The sequence below is a fragment of the Ylistrum balloti genome, unplaced genomic scaffold, assembly GCF_031769215.1.
Source record: "Ylistrum balloti isolate Yb309-2 unplaced genomic scaffold, AGI_CSIRO_Ybal_v1 Utg370456, whole genome shotgun sequence".
NCBI classification, from domain to species: Eukaryota; Metazoa; Mollusca; class Bivalvia; order Pectinida; family Pectinidae; genus Ylistrum; species Ylistrum balloti.
The window spans coordinates 51,311-71,037 of NW_026782302.1; the positions used below are offsets into that span (position 1 = coordinate 51,311).

Below are 19,727 nucleotides of genomic sequence, written 5' to 3' on the forward strand. Positions count from 1 at the left end.
CATCAATCACGGGAATCTCAAACATCAACCGCGGGAATATCAAACATCAACCACGGGAATATCACAGGAATGTCAAACATCAACCACGGGAATATCACAGGAATATCAAACATCAACCACAGGAATCTCAAACATCAATCACGAGAATATCAAATATCAACCACGGGAATATCAAACATCAACCGCGGGAATATCAAACATCAACCGCGGGAATATCAAATATCAACCACGGGAATATCAAACATCAATCACGAGAATATCAAATATCAACCACGGGAATCTCAAACATCAAACATCAAACACGGAAATATCAAACATCAAACACGGAAATATCAAACATCAACCACGGAAACATCAAACATCAAACACAGGAATATCAAACATCAACCACGGGAATATCAAACATCAACCACGGAAACATCAAACACAGAAACATCAAACATCAAACACGGAAACATCAAACATCAAACACGGAAACATCAAACATCAAACACGGAAACATCAAACATCAAACACGGTAATATCAAACATCAAACACGGGAATATCAAACATCAACCACGGGAATATCAAACATCAACCACGGGAATATCAAACATCAACCACAGGAATATCAAACATCAACCACGGGAATATCAAACATCAACCACGGGAATATCAAACATCAACCACGGGAATATCACAGGAATATCAAACATCAACCACGGGAATATCACAGGAATATCAAACATCAACCACGGGAATATCACAGGAATATCAAACATCAACCACGGGAATATCACAGGAATATCAAACATCAACCACGGGAATATCAAACATCAACCACGGGAATATCAAACATCAACCACGGGAATATCAAACATCAACCACGGGAATATCAAACATCAAACACGGAAACATCAAACATCAACCACGGGAATATCAAACATCAACCACGGGAATATCAAACATCAAACACAGGAATATCAAACATCAACCACGAGAATATCAAACATCAACCACGGGAATATCAAACATCAACCACAGGAATATCAAACATCAACCACAGGAATATCAAACATCAACCACGGGAATATCAAACATCAACCACGGAAACATCAAACACAGAAACATCAAACATCAAACACGGAAATATCAAACATCAACCACGGGAATATCAAACATCAAACACAGGAATATCAAACATCAACCACGGGAATATCACAGGAATATCAAACATCAACCACGGGAATATCACAGGAATATCAAACATCAACCACGAGAATATCAAACATCAACCACGGAAACATCAAACATCAAACACAGGAATATCAAACATCAACCACGAGAATATCAAACATCAACCACGGAAACATCAAACATCAAACACAGGAATATCAAACATCAACCACGGGAATATCAAACATCAACCACGGGAATATCAAACATCAACCACGGGAATATCAAACATCAACCACAGGAATATCAAACATCAACCACGGGGATTCCAAACGTCACCATGGGAATGTTATGTATTATCCTTAGACATCGATATGTAGGCTATTACATACAGTCATCGTAGAGCTCAGTCTATTGTAGGAACTTTATAAATCAATTCTGTAGGTAGTATTTCTTGAAGAAATAGGAAAGTTTATGTTCAACTAATCTGCCGTAATAAACACGAGATTACCAAAACCTCACCACCTCCGACAGCGGTGGTATTTACTTACTTCGAGAGTGAGAGATCGTTTGACCCCAACCCGGCGTGACCAAAGGAATTTTCCTAGGATTTTCATAATGCGGTTCATGCACGGATATATGAACAACATGTTTGATACTTTATCATACGAACATACTCAATGGAGTTTAACGATGACACGTGTATCTCGAATTTTCATCAAAATTTAAGTTATACATATATACATACACTGTACTTATCATGAAAACTTACATGTACAAACCATATCAGCACCCAACCTGTCTGTACAAATCCACATCCCAGAGTCAGAACTGTACATCTCCAGGTACCATACTATCGTCCGCGATAACTTATATGTGTATCTATATAAACCTGTTGATGTCCCGACCGACACAGGGGATTGTGGGCTAGAAACAAAACTTCACTTATTGTTTTACCGACATAATGGTTTATAATGAAACAGATATGTCACACATAATTCAATCGTTATTATGTTGAATAAATTATTTACTGTAAAACCCACTGAAAAAATTCTACTTCACATGTACCTGTGATAAGACATGCAGCCCTGTAGTTACACTGGAAACAGGTAGATGTAATCAAAAGCCTTAGTTAGCTTAAAGCAAAGAAAAGAAGGTTTTCTTTATAAATCAATTCACATTTAAACATTCTTTTAATTGTATGACTATGTAAATAATTTCACTCGTCGTGAAATATTTCGATGACTGCCTCTTTTATCAACAAATCGTATTATGAACAGCATAGAAATTTCTTTAAGATAACGAATCTGAGCGCTGTGTTATCGACTCATTATGAATATTGTATGGAGCACACAGACTGAAGCTTACGTCGACTGCCCGATCGTGGCTGATGGTAATAGAAGATGTTCTTGTGTTTATGTGGCCGTAGTATGAAATATTGATTGAACGAGTCCTCCGCTGATTGATAACGTTATTATTTTCTGGAGTTGGTCACCTTACCGTTGTATTTATCTCATAAGTGTTACCAATTCCTGATCACCCAGAGCCCACAACTTACTGAAATAAATAACATCGTGACATTTAACATTTCTGACCACTATCTTTAAGGTGGGGCGTTATGGTAGATATACAGATGCTAAATTTTCTAAAGAATAATTTAAAATCGATTGTATGTACGTACATTTCTGACATATTTTTTCATTCCTGTGGCATTCAATATGGCATGATAACTTTTTAATCCCATAGTTTGTCGTTTTCCGCATTAATTTGATCAGCTAATCCAGTCACTGTATTAGTACTGCGTTCTGAGTGTACAGTGAACAGGTCCCTGTGTTAGAATGGTCGAGAGTACAGTGAACAGGTCCCTGTGTTAGCATTATCGAGTGTTCAGTGAGCAGGTCCCTGTGTTAGTATGGACGGGTGTACAGTAAACAGCTCCATGTGTTAGTACTGAGTGTGCAGTGAAAAGGTCCCTGTGTTAGTATGGTCTAGTGTACAGTAAACATGTACCTGTTTTAGTATGGACGAGTGTCAGTGAACAGGTCCCTGTGTTAGCATTATCGAAGGTTCAGTGAACAGGTCCCTGTATTAGTATGGTCGAGTGTACAGTAAACATGCCCCTGTCTTAGAATGGTCGAGTGTACAGTGAACAGGTCACTGTGTTAGTATGGTCGAGTGTACAGTAAACAGGCCCCTGTGTTAGCAAGGTCGAGTGTACAGTGAACAGTTCCCTGTGTTAGTATGGTCGAATGTACAGTGAACAGGTCCCTGTGTTAGCATAATCGAGTGTACAATGAACAGGTCCTTGTGTTAGTATGGACGGGTGTACAGTAAACAGGTACCTGTGTTAGTATGGACGGGTGTACAGTAAACAGGTACCTGTGTTAGTATGGTCGAGTGTACAGTAAACATGTCCCTGTTTTAGTATGGACGGGTGTACAGTAAAGAGCTCCATGTGCTAGTACAGAGTGTGCAATGAAAAGGTCCCTGTGTTAGTATGGTCGAGTGTACAGTAAACATGTCCCTGTTTTAGTATGGACGAGTGTACAGTAAACAGCTCCATGTGTTAGTACTGAGTGTGCAGTGAAAAGGTCCCTGAGTTAGTATGATCGAGTGTACAGTGAACAGGTCCCTGTGTTAGTATGGTCGAGTGTACAGTAAACAGGCCCCTGTGTTAGCAAGGTCGAGTGTACAGTGAACAGTTCCCTGTGTTAGTATGGTCGAGTGTACAGTGAACAGGTCCCTGTGTTAGCATAATCAAGTGTACAATGAACAGGTCCTTGTGTTAGTATGGACGGGTGTACAGTAAACAGGTACCTGTGTTAGTATGGTCGAGTGTACAGTAAACATGTCCCTGTTTTAGTATGGACGGGTGTACAGTAAACAGCTCCATGTGTTAGTACTGAGTGTGCAGTGAAAAGGTCCCTGTGTTAGTATGGTCGAGTGTACAGTAAACATGTCCCTGTTTTAGTATGGACGGGTGTACAGTAAACAGCTCCATGTGTTAGTACTGAGTGTGCAGTGAAAAGGTCCCTGAGTTAGTATGATCGAGTGTATAGTGAACAGGTCCCTGTGTTAGCAAGGTCGAGTGTACAGTGAACAGGTCCCTGTGTTAATATGGTCGAGTGTACAGTGAACAGGTCCGAGGTTAGTGCCGAGTGTACAACAAACAGATCCGGGGTTATTACCGAGTGTACAATAAACAGGTCCGGGGTTATTACCGAGTGTCAGTGAACAGGTCCCTGTGTTAGCATTATCAAAGGTTCAGTGAACAGGTCCCTGTATTAGTATGGTCGAGTGTACAGTAAACATGCCCCTGTCTTAGAATGGTCGAATGTACAAGGAACAGGTCCGTGTGTTAGAATGGTCGAGTGTACAGTGAACAGGTCCCTGTGTTAGTATGGTCGAGTGTACAGTAAACAGGTCCCTGTGTTAGAATGGTCGAGTGTACAGTGAACAGTTCCCTGTGTTAGCAAGGTCGAGTGTACAGTGAACAGGTCCCTGTGTTAGCAAGGTCGAGTGTACAGTGAACAGGTCCCTGTGTTAGAATGGTCGAGTGTACAGTGAACAGGTCCCTGTGTTAGCATAATCAAGTGTACAATGAACAGGTCCTTGTGTGAGTATGGATGGGTGTACAGTAAACAGGTACCTGTGTTAGTATGGTCGAGTGTACAGTAAACATGTCCCTGTTTTAGTATGGACGGGTGTACAGTAAACATGTCCCTGTTTTAGTATGGACGGGTGTACAGTAAACAGCTCCATGTGCTAGTACAGAGTGTGCAGTGAAAAGGTCCCTGTGTTAGTATGGTCGAGTGTACAGTAAACATGTCCCTGTTTTAGTATGGACGAGTGTACAGTAAACAGCTCCATGTGTTAGTACTGAGTGTGCAGTGAAAAGGTCCCTGAGTTAGTATGATCGAGTGTACAGTGAACAGTGTACAGTGAACAGTTCCCTGTGTTAGTATGGTCGAGTGTACAGTGAACAGGTCCCTGTGTTAGCATAATCAAGTGTACAATGAGCAGGTCCTTGTGCTAGTATGGACGGGTGTACAGTAAACAGGTACCTGTGTTAGTATGGTCGAGTGTACAGTAAACATGTCCCTGTTTTAGTATGGACGGGTGTACAGTAAACAGCTCCATGTGTTAGTACTGAGTGTGCAGTGAAAAGGTCCCTGTGTTAGTATGGTCGAGTGTACAGTAAACATGTCCCTGTTTTAGTATGGACGGGTGTACAGTAAACAGCTCCATGTGTTAGTACTGAGTGTGCAGTGAAAAGGTCCCTGAGTTAGTATGATCGAGTGTATAGTGAACAGGTCCCTGTGTTAATATGGTCGAGTGTACAGTGAACAGGTCCGGGGTTAGTACCGAGTGTACAGCAAACAGGTCCGGGGTTAGTACCGAGTGTACAACAAACAGATCCGGGGTTATTACCGAGTGTACAATAAACAGGTCCGGGGTTAGTACCGAATGTACAGTGAACAGGTCCGGGGGTTAGTACCGAGTGTACAGCAAACAGATCCGGGGTTATTACCGAGTGTACAATGAAAAGGGGTTATGTACCGATTACCGAGTGTACAGCAAACACGAGTGTAAACAGGTCCGGGGTTATGTTATTACCGAGTGTACAGTAAACAGGTCCGGGGTTATTACCGAGTGTACAGTGAACAGGTTCGGGGTTATTAACGAGTGTACAGCAAACAGGTTCGGGGTTATTAACGAGTGTACAGCAAACAGGTTCGGGGTTATTACCGAGTGTACAGCAAACAGGTTCGGGGTTATTACCGAGTGTACAGTGAACAGGTTCGGGGTTATTACCGAGTGTACAGCAAACAGGTTCGGGGTTATTACCGAGTGTACAGCAAACAGGTTCGGGGTTATTACCGAGTGTACAGCAAACAGGTTCGGGGTTATTACCGAATGTACAGCAAACAGGTCCGAGGTTATTACCGAGTGTACAGTGAATAGGTTCGGGGTTATTCCCGAGTGTACAGCAAACAGGCCCGGGGTTATTACCGAGAGTACAGTCCCGGGGAATACCGAGTGTACAGCAAACAGGGGTTATTACCGAGTGTACAGTAAACAGCATGGGTTAGTACAGTGCAGTGAACCGGGGTTATTACCGAGAGTACAGTGAATAGCTTCGGGGTTATTACCGAGTGTACAGCAAACAGGTTCGGGGTTATTACCGAGTGTACAGCAAACAGGTTCGGGGTTATTACCGAGTGTACAGTGAACAGGTTCGGGGTTATTACCGAGTGTACAGCAAACAGGTCCGGGGTTATTACCGAGTGTACAAACAGGTTCGGGGTTATTACCGAGTGTACAGTGAACAGGTTCGGGGTTATTACCGAGTGTACAGCAAACAGGTTCGGGGTTATATCTTAGTGTACAGTGAACAGGTCCGGGGTTATTACTGAATGTACAGTGAACAGGTCCGGGGTTAATATCGACTATACAGCAAACAGGTTCGGGGTTATATCTTAGTGTACAGTGAACAGGTCCGAGGTTATTACCGAATGTACATTGAACAGGTTCTGGGTTATTATCGAGTGTACAGCAAACACGTTCGTGGTTATAACCGAGTGTACAGTGCACAGGTCCGGGTTTAGTACACTCTATTCACGTGTACGTTACTCGTCACACTAAGGTCCCTGTGTCTCAACAGTCTTGTCACGTGTAAGTAACTCGTAACACTGGGGTCCCTGTGTCTCAACACTCTAGTCACGTGAAAGTAACTCGTAACACTGAGGTCCCTGTGCCTCAACACTCTAGTCACGTGTAAGAAATTTTGTAATACTGAGGTCCCTATGCCTCAGCACTCTAGTCACGTGTAAGTAACTTGTAATACTGAGGTCCCTATGCCTCAACACTCTAGTCACGTGTAAGTATCTCGTAACACTAAGGTCCCTGTGCCTCAACACTCTAGTCACGTGTAAGTTACTCGTAACACTAAGGTCCCTGTGCCTCAACACTCTAGTCACGTGTAAGTAACTCGTAACACTGGGGTCCCTGTGTCTCAACAGTCTAGTCACGTGTAAGTAACTCGTAACACTGAAGTCCCTGTGCCTCAACACTCTAGTCACTTGTATGTAACTCGTAACACTAAGGTCCCTGTGTCTCAACACTCTAGTCACATGTAAGTATCTCGTAACACTAAGGTTCCTGTGCCTCAACACTCTAGTCACGTGTATATAACTCGTAACATTGAGGTCCCTGTGCCTCAACACTCTAGTCCATGTGTCTACACATATCACGTCATTCTCGTATGTCTGTATCTCACAGCCTCTATGTTCTCATACCGTAGCCACCTACCACCAATAATACCCCGTCAGATTGATTGACCGTAGCATCAATCATATTTAATTAATAGATGAGGAATTTATATGAACTTGAAACAAATAAAAAGTACATTGATGGATCCCCTCGATGGAGATTAATTTATCACTATTTTCTTTGTCCCCACTTCATCTTAGTCAACGCGATAAATATTATTTTAAGCAGGTTTTGTCAACAGCCAATCGTTTGAGGGTCATTTTACAGTCGGACAGACCTGTGTTTCAAGGGAAGTAACTCAAACAGTTTCGAAGACATTGACTACATACGGGGGAAAATGCCGGCATGTCTTATTGACAAATATACCTGTAAATGAGTGGAAACAAAACGACGCGTATAAAATATGAAAAATGGCATTAGATTACAATTCAATATTCTAGGGAGTTACAAAACGGAATGGTTTTCTACAAATAACTTGTATCTTTGTTTGAATTTCATAAACAGCATTGTGTCAAGTCTTAGTAGAGCGAAATGGCTAGCGTTGTAGGCGTCGAGCAGAAGTCTTTTACATCAAACTGGGTCGATATGCGGCCCATCCTGAAGTGGCCGACCCCTCAGAATGATCACTAGATTCATAACCGCAGTAGATATGGAGAAAAACATTATTTGAACGGTTTGCATCTGTCTACACTGGACCAATTCGGGTGCAACGTCACGCTGTTTTCGGAGACCCAATTTTATCTGCAACAGGATGACGGTAGGCGCAAAGTGTTGAGCTGAGTTGCAGCGGAAATGCAATGTTTACGGCGGATTTTGTGTGCTGGTCGGAGGTTGGGGGCGTAGAGAGGGCCATGTAACTGTACCAGACTTTATGTGGTAAATGACAACTTAACTGACATTCGAAATCGGGACGAAATATTTTTAGACCAGTGGTTCTACCGTTCCTAACATGTCGTGGCGATGGCGTCATTTCCCAATAGAATATCGCACCAGCGCACACCTGTAGCGCCAGCAGAATTTGCAAGAAAACATTACCGACTTTTTAAAACTACATTTCACCAGAGAGTACCTCCATCAGTTTATAAATGTCATCTGTCATCAGATCAGGACCAAATACCTAGAAAACATTACCGACTTATTTTTACTTCATTTTACCAGGAAGTAAAAGAAAGCAAAATTAATCTCGATAAACATTAGGTATTTATTCTTTTTTTTTTTTTTATTAAAAACATAAGTACCATATTTAGCTGGGTAGCCATAACACATCAAACATAACAAAATCTAGTTTCTCTTTAGCAGTAAAAAACATCACAATGCTACATTTTTAGTTAAAATACAGATAATTCAGTTTTCACATTCGTAATATTTCTTTTATATCACATTTGCATATAGGAAAAATATAGAGTTGGCGTCATGAAAACTTAAATGAAAGCTATAGAATAGATCATACATGCTGTGGAAAGACATAAGATATATCAAATGTTGTCATTATCTATGTTAATATCAACATATACAACTTAAAAGTCCTGTTTCAGGGTATCATAACAGATATCAATATCAAACTTAACTCTTCAAGAGGTCCATAGGACCTGTATGCTCACCAATAATTTAGAAAGCTATTGGGTGCCTTAGTGGCTTTCAAACTATCAGCTTTGGGTATACTTCAAATAATAACAAGGACATAGTCATCAAGATCCCTTGCCCATGTTCACTTGTAAACTATATACATTTAAAGTGAGCAAGATGGAAAACTGGAAAAGATGTCAGCCAAACAGGTTACAGCAGCCCCATGAAATATGAGCAGAATTTGCTGATAATCAAACTTGAACAAGGGATTAAGATAACAAGTCTACCAAGCAAGTCTCATAATTCATTTTTTCCTTCAAATAATAATGTGTAGAAGGCATTGGTTAGAGTGCCAAAAGGCATCAGCCAATCAGATCACAGCAGTCTCTTAAAATATGCATAGAATCTACCGATAATCAAACTTGAATGAGAAATTAAAGTAATAAGTCTACAAAGCAAGTTTCCTCAAAATCATATCATTCCTTCATAAGGTAATGTGCAGAGAGATTTCTCATAGAGGAATTAAAGAAATCAGCCAATCAAGACATGGCAGCCTTATCAAATGTGTGTGAAATTTGCTGTTGATTGAACTTGGGTAAGGGACTATCAAGTGTACCAACCAAGTTTCATTATAATCCTCATCACCCAATCACCTGCCCATGCTTAATTACCTTCAAGTCCATCTTTGACCAGTACCCGGGGGAGTGACATGACCTGGGGATTAACACTACACATGACCTGGAGGAGTAACACTACACATGACATGGGGGAGTAACACTACACATGACCTGGGGGAGTTACACTACACATGACCTGAGAAAGTAACACACATGTGACCTGGGGGAGTTACACTACACATGACTTGGGGAGTAACACTACACATGACCTGGGGGAGTAACACTACACATGACTTGGGGAGTAACACTACACATGGCCTGGGGGAGTAACACTACACATGACCTGGGGGAGTAACACTACACATGACTTGGGGAGTAACACTACACATGACCTTGGGGAGTAACACTACACATGACCTGGAGGAGTTACACTACACATGACCAGGAGGAGTCATGCTACACATGACTTGGGGAGTAACACTACACATGACTTGGGGAGTAACACTACACATGACCTGGGGGAGTAACACTACACATGACCTGGGGGAGTAACACTACACATGGCCTGGGGGAGTAACACTACACATGACTTGGGGAGTAACACTACACATGACTTGGGGTGTAACACTACACATGACCTGGGGGAGTAACACTACACATGACCAGGAGGAGTCATGCTACACATGACCTGGGGGAGTAACACTACACATGACCTGGGGGAGTAACACTACACATGACCAGGAGGAGTCATGCTACACATGACCTGGAGGAGTAACACTACACATGACCTGGGGGAGTAACACTACACATGACCTGGAGGAGTTACACTACACATGACTTGGGGAGTAACTCTGCTCATCACCTTGTGAAGTAACACTACATCAGCTTGGTGCGTACAAAAAAGATTGTTGTCTTTCCAAAAGGCTGATCAGATTAATCCCACAACAACAAAACTTGTATGCATGCCTCTTCTGCCATTATCCCAAGGATAAATCAGCTGAGATTTTGTAATACAAATTTGTCTAGTCATTCAAGAGGATAAGTCTTTCTAATGAAAAATAGTTGATAGACAGAAAGATGACAGACAAATGGACAGAATTGATGCTACACTAGATCAAAATCATAATCTCTTTATGTAATTCTACTTCAGATAAAGTGGGCTAATAAAAATCAGCATCTTAAGCCATATTGTATTTCATATTAAAATAATTTCTCTATCATTTACAATTTTTAATTGTTTCAAAATCACTGAAATATTTTGTGCTGATGTCTTACTCACTTGATGTAAGTGTCTAAATTTATGACTTGAAATGTATAAACAAAAACTACATTTTTATGTATGTTATACATACACATTGTACAATAATATTAGACAGAATGATAATTTTCTGTCCAACCAAGTAATCTCAATAGGAGAATCATAGTCTACCAAGATTTTCGTCTGGTTTTATTAAATGTTGCAAATGATTACACAAACAAGATGCACATTCAAATTTTCTGCACTCGAGATAGAGACTTTGTTGGACAATTTCATTCATGTAGCTTTTATATTTAATCAGCAGGTAATACAATTGTGAGTATTGGTACAAAATTGTATGCAGCACTGGTCAGCTACAAAAAGTATATAATAATATCTTGGTTACAATGCATTTATACTGGATTAAGTTGCAGTATTAGAATGGTGGGATATTCAGAAAAGTCATTTTTAAGTCTGAAACATTTTTGAAATTGAAAACAAGTTTAGATCTTTCCTCAGACCCAAACATGCAACTAATTATGCTGACCCTTGGTCTTCTGGTGTTGACTTCTGTACATATCAAAAGTCCTCCCACTTTGATAAAAATGATAATATCAATATTGTTAAATACATGAATGGTTTGGTGTTTTTTTTTAGTTTATCATCACGTGAGCAGTCAGGGTCTTTTTGAGGAAAGTCTTGTATCTGGTGGTTACCACAATGAACATCATGGCAACTGTATGAGTAGGCACAAACATATATGGTACATAAAATATTGAGTATCTATACTGTCAATATAAATCTGAGTAAATACACTGACAGGAAAAGGCAAGGCCTTTAAAATAACTCTATCAGTTGTATAACTATAATGAACCAAGTTTTATCAACTTAAGTTACCTATATATATTGTTTGGGGTTTTATCACTCTAGGAGGGGTAAGCTGACTCATTACCATATAAATCGGGATAAATACATAGAATATATCAACTATGCAGTTTCCCTTGTATAAACAATAGACCCAATGAGTCAGAATCGCTCACATTTTTTCTATATTAAAAGTAAGACCTTTTCAGTCCAGATTCTAAACATTCGAAAATCCCATGCCTAGTATTTACTGTACAAATACTGTAACCCAGGGCTTCTGATTTGTAATGGAACAGAATTAAGCTCAAAACATATTTGACCCCAGATTGGATGATCAAGGTCATTTAATAAACAAACTTGGAAGTCTTTCATCCAAGCATGCTACTTTTCCACGCTTTCTCCAATTCACATGCCTGTCCATTCACATATCATCCATCTTGTTTTATGTGTCCTACAATGATTCAGTTTCTGTCAAACTGTATAAGAAATATATATCACATGTAATATTTGATACTAATTCATAAATTTTGCATATGAAATATTGTATATATATAATGAATAAAAATGATTATAAAATGTCAGTAAATGAATGAAAATACAAAAACAAAACAAAAAAATGTATCTTAAAAAAGGACATCAAAATTTCTCAGACAGTTTGAGCTATTGGTTCTCTCACTTGTTTGATCAGTATACCCTCTTATTGCCTCTTCATAAGAAGGCGGTGGTTCATCAAAGCCATACGGAGGGGGTTCTTGTACCATTGTGTAACGAGATATGGAAGCAGATTGGAATTGAAAAAGAGGACGATATTCAACATAATTTTCATCAAGATCTTCTGCCATTGAAATATATTCATTTTCACTGGCTTCTGTGGTAATATCAATATCACTTTCAGAACATGTCCAGCTGTCAGTTGAATAGCTAAGCTGTGAACTGGAAGTTGTGGTCACCAGCTGTGTAATTCCATTCCCAAACTGATGAAGGTGGTCCTGAAGCCAGCACCCAGCTGAGAAATCCTCAACTTCATCTACATCTGCCCCATTGAGAATATCTGAAGGGGATGTGGCACTCAGGCATTTGGGGATGTAAAATTGACATTTCTGGAACGGGTTAAAGTTCAAATGGCTCGAAGAGTTTTCTTGAAACACTGTACGTACCGAGGGACGGTAGCGTCTTGGGAAGAACCTCATATTGTATTTGGAATTTCTTTATGTCAATTGATCAATGGATTCACATTTAACTTTCAATCTACAATATAAGTAAAATTGATTGTGTAATTATAATAAGTTGACATTATACAAATGTTTAAATAATCTATGAATTACAATGAGTTTTCTCTCACACACTTAGTATTATCTGAGTTTCTCCAATATTTCTAGGCACATACCATATTTAACAAAGTTAAGCCATCAGTCATCTTATTACATGTATACCTGGTAAACAGAAAACATTTATTGCCTGAATTAGGATCTTGATTATCACAAAGTTGTTCATAACACTTAATTTTAAGACAGTAACTATCAAATATATGGTCCTGGTCAGTTACACCAAGCCAGTGAGTAAAATCTTCAAAGTCTAATAAACATATATAATACAGGTATACTGCTCCAATACATCATTCTGGTGTTTCAAATCTATTGGCATATACATATATACAACTGAGGACAGGTGTAATTAATTCTGTATTAGTACTTTGTGCTGTTTTTTACTGTCCTCCGGTCAATAGAAGCCCTTAGGTCTTTACAATTATTTCCTTAAAATAAGACCATACCTGCGCGTTCTTTACATAATTCCATCCCGTATCTTTGATCTACATTAAAAACAATGCATGAATTTTTATTAACAGATGTACTTACCATATAGAATACTTCATCAAACATTTTTGTAGTAGTTATATAACAGCTGAATATCAAACAATTTGGCTGTCACAGATAACCACAGGACACTTTACAATTTCCTTGCGCAATGAAGTACTTCCTGGTAACACTTTCAATGTTCCGTGTTGAAATTACTGTTTATATTCAAATCGCTCTTGCATTCCCAATATTTGGTAAATAAGTCTCGTCATCTAAGAGAAAGAAACTTAACGTCTTAACCAACAAAATGAAAATACTGAAGAATTTTTGTCATGATAGATTTAGTTAACTCCACAGAACATATCCGTCATCATATCAATTCTCATTTACGATGGAGATTAGGGAAAAGTCAAAAGGAGTACCGGATATGGATTTATTTTTGGCCAATATGTAAAAATGGTTTTACAATAAGATGACATCATTGTATATTAATATCATATTCAAGATAACGAATATTACGAACACGACATTTAATGTTGATTATCAATGCCAGTGTAAACATTACATAGGCATGTTATTTTTACTTTATTTTCTAAGTTACCTAAATTCTCGATCAGTTCCGAAAGTAAGAGCTAGTGCCAAAAATGGCAAAAATATAATATTCAGTTTCAGTTATGAAATATACAACATGTAAGTAAAGTCATTTAATACAATTCAACCGTTTAACGGCTAACTGTAATATCCTCAATAATTGTTAATTGAAAACGAAAACAAAATAGGAATTTATGACAACATTGATCTTAATCAATTGAATGATTGCAGTCAAAGCGTGTCGGAAGGAAGCGTGTCGGAAACTTTGATCAAATGTCAGCGGCAAGTATAAACTTGCGGCTGCTAACTTGCGGAAGAAGAGGCAAATGTAAAATTAACTATATATTGGATTGCATGTTGTGTGTATACAGTATGCTCTACGTGAGTGTATAGTTTCTTAAAGCAACAGGTCTAACAATGTCTGGAAATATGTATCATTCGATGTGTCATCGGTATGTCTAAGTACATGTATAAGACTTGATTACTTAGAGAGGGAGTACTGTAGCACCGTCAAATCTTGCTACATAGGCAAATTTAGCAATATATTCAAATTTGACTGTACGTTTATGGGGCAAATGTTAACATACAGGTGAGGTTCAGACAGATCGGAAAAATGGAGGACGAATCATGTAAGTCAACGAAATGAATGTTTTTGACATATTTGCTAAATATCAGTCGATTGTTTTGGAAATTAATCGTTAGGCAGTATCCATATACACTCGCGATTCAGTAACAATGTATAGCGAGGTCATCCAATTTGGTGTCATTCACTCAAAGTGTCGTTTGCAGATAAACATTCCTTTGATGCAGATTTGGGTTACAGGTGCACTTTCAGCATGATGTTTCAGTGCGAAAAAACATAGCCCACAATGATTGTTAATTGTGTGGTGGAAGAAAATGAAATAATAAGTGTTTTAATCATAAATGAAATTTCATGTCTCACTATCGCAACATGTAGATAAAGGGGTGCAAGTACTAAAAATTGTAACAATAAAATTCAACATACTTGCCTGAAAAGGTGTCTTATGACAGAAATTATTTATTTTACCATTAATTTGTTGTCCATTTTTGTGCACACCATGATTGTGACCAGGCATGGCATAGTTGTTTATGTTTGCCCTACATATGTATAGTCATATTTGAATTAATAGCCAAATCTGCTTATATAGCCAGATTTATTGATGCTCCAGTGCCTGTTAGAATCCCCTGACTGGTGCTAGGACACAAAACATAGTTTTTTATTTTTCTGTATTAATCTGAATACTTGCCAACAATTTCAATTATTGTTGTGTAGACTTAGAAGAGACCTGTCATGAGCATTTTCAGCTATAATGTGCCTCAGGCAGTACCTGGAAAGAATGAAGGTTAATGCCAAAATGACATTCACAGTTGAAAGTGTCAAGAACATAAAACATCAATGATTTTGGTTATCTAGTTAGTGCTTCACGAAATAAAGAAAATTTTGCTACAAATGATCAATCATGGAATTATTGTGACATTGATGTTTTGTGTGCTTGTGTAGATATTGGAATGTCATGATATGGGTTGGTGTTATACACAGGGTACTTGGAGCAATAAAGAAATTTGAATTCATTTGTGTAAAATCGTCTTTAACTTTAAGTAGAAATTAAAAGTACATGGAACAAATTCAGGAAACCATAACTGCTGTCGTAGCATTTTTGATTAACATAAGCTATGGGTAAAGTGAAAAGCACATATGCTCCATGCCTTTGACACATTTTCTTAGATGGATAAAGCCCTTGGACCTCTTATCCCGGTATAGAGCTTTGCTTGGGCGCAAAAGAGCATTGCTCTTATTAGAATGTTGTTATTTATTAATTATTAGCAGTTTATTAAATGAAACTGGTGTAATGGTGGATATCAGTGAAGGTCGGAACCTATGCTCAAAAACCTCATTGAAATATTGAAGATTTATGATGTTGTAGTGTTGTGGGAAAATGTGACCAATGTTTTGGTTTGTACCACATATTTTGTAAAATACATCAAATCCACATTTGATGTGATACTTTCCTTTTGATATTTTACTATGACTATTTCAGAGTAGACAAAAAGATAAAGTATGCAAACTTTGTAGGAATCAATGTTTACAATGTATTTTGACAGTTGTGTACAGCAGAATCGGCTGTGCAGTCATCAGCTGCTGGATTCAAATTACCATTGTAGTTACAGAGATCTTTTCTTATTAGACGTAGAAAAGTGACATAATTATCATGCATCATGTTTGAACAAATCAGCCATTTTGTGGAATCAGAACTGAATCAAGTACTGTTCCTTTTGAGCACTGGTCATATTAGTCTATGCATTTAACAGTTTATTATGATTAAATATTTGAATGAAATATGGGCAATTTCAAATGTTAAGTATATGTGTTCATTTTCAAATCTTACGGTTTTCAAAATGAGATAATGAGTGCTTCCTTCATGTTACTTGTTAGGGTCATATGTATAAGATAAGTACTGATCTAAATATGCAAGCTTCATTAAATTAAGTTTTATTTTCATTATATACAAGTATACTGTTTTTATAAGTATTTACATATTAGTGTGTTTAACATGTAGAAATGGTGCTATATTTTTAAAAAGTGTCTCAATAATTGGGTCCTGTAACACAAAATACAGCTGTAGCAGTCATGATGAAACAATCAAACGAAAAAAACACATCAGTGACATGTTTTATTTATAATTCTGTTCTGTGATCAGAGATGTTTACAGTCCATAGTCATTAGTCTCAACAGCTGGTGTCAGAATACATTTTCCAATAAAAGAATAGTGAAAAATGTATTTGAAATATAAATGATCAATGGAAACTATTATATTTCACATAAACACATAGATGATGATATGCATGGATGTTTTTGAAGGGGTAAAAACCATACATATACACTGGTAATTAATTTGAATGGATTCATGACATTTTTATTGAAGTGTTGATGACTTTACTTCTTTGTCAAACCAGAATTTCAAAATATTTCTACTCATCTGAGACACTCTTTATTTTATACTGACAACATAATTTGATTATGTATTATTAATTTGTGAATTGAAATGTCATGACAGTCATAATGGTACATTTTCTACATAACTCTTTAAAATTATGGGTTGTGTTACTGTTTTGCTACCGACCCTAATTTTTATACCCAGTTTAGCTTTTTATTAGTTCATTTCCAAGGAAGCACATAATAAGTTATGATAACCGTCCTGTCTAACCCCTATAACGATGCAATATAATGAAAAGAAGATCAACATGTATGCATTTTAAGCACAAACATCTCGTGACTTCTGGGCAGCCATCATCAGGATGTTTACCATTGAGGATGAGTTCTTGCCTCCCAAAACTAATTTTAGACTCTCAGGTTTGAAAGGACTTGTCAATTTTACAGTTTTTGTGACCTTGACATAGTCATCAATCAGTTAACCAAAATGAGAAAATTTTTCCTGATAAGGTGAGGCACATGTGCATGGGAATTTTATAGTTATGTACTGAGTCTCAACTTGCCTTTTAAAGGTTTTTATTGTTAGTCTGTCTTTCACTATTTTTGAGTATAGAATAAAATGACAAAAATAGATACTAACTTAGAGAGAAAAATATATTAAAAGAAGTTGCATCCCTTCCGTGATTTCAGGGGAAAAGCATGTACACCAGTTTTGATTCATACTGTTGTGATTGTTTAATTTGTGAATATTGGAACTATTGACAGTTAACCTATTGTTTTCCTTTTCCAGAATTTCTAATGGTGTTCAGGTTGGCTAGAGGACATACATGAAGTAAGAATGATTTTGACTTGTTTTACATGGAATATCTTACATGGAGTAAACTGATACATATTTAGAATCAACAGTAAAATCACAATGGACAGTGAATCGCAGGAGTTATGTTTGATCGACTCGGGAATCAGCTCATTAAAACAGGTACCTCTCAGATCACACTTACAGAGTATCAATCTCCATGGAAACTACATCCAGGTCATCAACAATCTCAGCCAGCTATATAGTCTGAAGCACCTGGATCTCTCCTCCAATCAAATCAATTTCATTGAGGGATTGGACGGACTTGAATCTCTGAGGACACTAAACTTGTCATGTAATTTTCTGACTGATGTTCGAGGCCTGGCTGGACTAAGGTAATAATTGGTTTTCTGCAGAGAATGTTAAGATTGGATAGCCTGGCTGTCATTTGTTGTTTTTCAAAGGACAAAAACTGTAATGCTTATAACAATATGATGAAATTAAATATGTTTGTAAGAATTAAATGTACAGTTTAACAAAAACACGCATGAACAGACACATATATGAAACATATATTGTATATGCCAAATTTTTATATTCAGCAAAAGGTTGCTGTGGTTATAGTTTAACCATGGAAAGTTTTTATTTAGATTACTAGATTGTATGAATAAGACTGCATCATGAACAATAAGTAGCACGAGTGGAGATTTGGAAACCCTTAATTTAAAGTAGTTTTCTGATCACACTGTCTTATATCTTAATTTCTTGTTGGTTACTCTGTCAGTGTGAATCAAATGGAAAAAGAATTATTTTTCAATTTGAGAAAAAAAATGACATTAACTATTAGGTTATTTTTTCTTTTTCAGATCTTTGGTGAAATTAAATTTGAGCTATAACCAAATAACAGACATTTCTGGATTTAAGTCTGTGACTGGTCCAAATTTCAAGTTGACCCACATAGAACTACAAGGCAACAAATTGTCCTCATCCAGACATGTGTGTGAGTGTTTGTCGGGCCTTGTTAACCTACGGCAGCTCAGTCTCAATGCTGATGGTTCTTCAAACCCAATGTGTAACCAGGCGGGTACGTAACAAAACACCTACAATGTGTATATCCAGTTAGCCCCTGAGCTGATGGCATTTAAAATGAAGAGAGTTTAATCATTGTGATTCAGTAGTTTGATCTTGTTTATTATCCCCCACCCAATAGAGTTTAATTGCATGAACATTTAATCTCTTTTTCGGCTGTGGAAGGGTACAGCTATCTTCCCTGTCTTCCCAAAGTTAGGTTGTACAGTTGTCTCCCCTCTCTTTCTACTGTTACAGAGTAGAGTTATCTCCCCCTTTCCCAATGTGACAGTGTAGAGTTGTTTCCCTGTTCACTGTTACAGGGTATGATCTGTAATTCAGTTTTTTATCATGGTGCTATTTACTTTTATGAATTTTATGATATATAGTATCAACATTTTTGTAAAAGTTGATCATTTGGAACTAAACCAAGGGTTTGATGTCTTATTTACATAATGTTGTCTTCTAAATGAATTCTTGTAAAGTGGAAATTTCAAAATTAAGTAGCAGCAAAACAAAGTTGGATGAAAGCACAGTTATCTCCCATATTTCCCCATTATTTCAGGGTACAGAGTTAATATCTTGGGGTCACTGCCACAAGTCCAGGTTTTGGACAACATCAGTCGTGATGGTCAGCGAGCAACAGGACTGGATGTCTTGGCTGATATACCTGGTGAGTACATAGCATCTTTGATTATACATATATTTAACCAAAGTTTTGTTTTGTAGAATAGCTCTAATTATATCTTTGATTATACATATATTTAACCAAAGTTTTGGTTTGTAGAATAGCTCTAATTATATCTTTGATTA

At 37.7% G+C, this 19,727-nt stretch overlaps 3 protein-coding genes across 3 annotated transcripts in view; 2 read left to right on the forward strand and 1 right to left on the reverse strand.

Annotated features, from left to right (window-relative positions):
* Positions 1-2,488: 2,488 nt before the first annotated feature.
* LOC132555147 (uncharacterized) lies at positions 2,489-6,650 on the forward strand. Its single transcript, XM_060219496.1, has 4 exons — positions 2,489-2,549; positions 6,295-6,380; positions 6,516-6,522; positions 6,589-6,650. The coding sequence occupies exons 1-4, from the start codon at positions 2,489-2,491 to the stop codon at positions 6,648-6,650; spliced, it is 216 nt and encodes a 71-aa protein (XP_060075479.1).
* Positions 6,651-8,616: 1,966 nt separating this feature from the next.
* LOC132555146 (uncharacterized) lies at positions 8,617-13,868 on the reverse strand. The gene is made up of 2 exons (XM_060219495.1): positions 13,570-13,868; positions 8,617-12,961 (listed from the first exon to the last, which is right to left on the reverse strand). The coding sequence occupies exon 2, from the start codon at positions 12,901-12,903 to the stop codon at positions 12,337-12,339; it is 567 nt and encodes a 188-aa protein (XP_060075478.1). The 5' UTR covers positions 12,904-12,961; positions 13,570-13,868; the 3' UTR covers positions 8,617-12,336.
* A 4,171-nt stretch (positions 13,869-18,039) lies between these two features.
* The window catches only part of LOC132555154 (leucine-rich repeat and coiled-coil domain-containing protein 1-like), a 105,866-nt gene continuing 104,178 nt past the window's right edge, over positions 18,040-19,727 (forward strand). Inside the window, exons 1-3 of the mRNA XM_060219501.1 lie at positions 18,040-18,241; positions 18,713-18,930; positions 19,480-19,587. Coding sequence (XP_060075484.1) covers positions 18,915-18,930; positions 19,480-19,587 — 124 coding nt within the window. The 5' untranslated portion in view covers positions 18,040-18,241; positions 18,713-18,914. The remainder of the gene's footprint in view (positions 18,242-18,712; positions 18,931-19,479; positions 19,588-19,727) is intronic.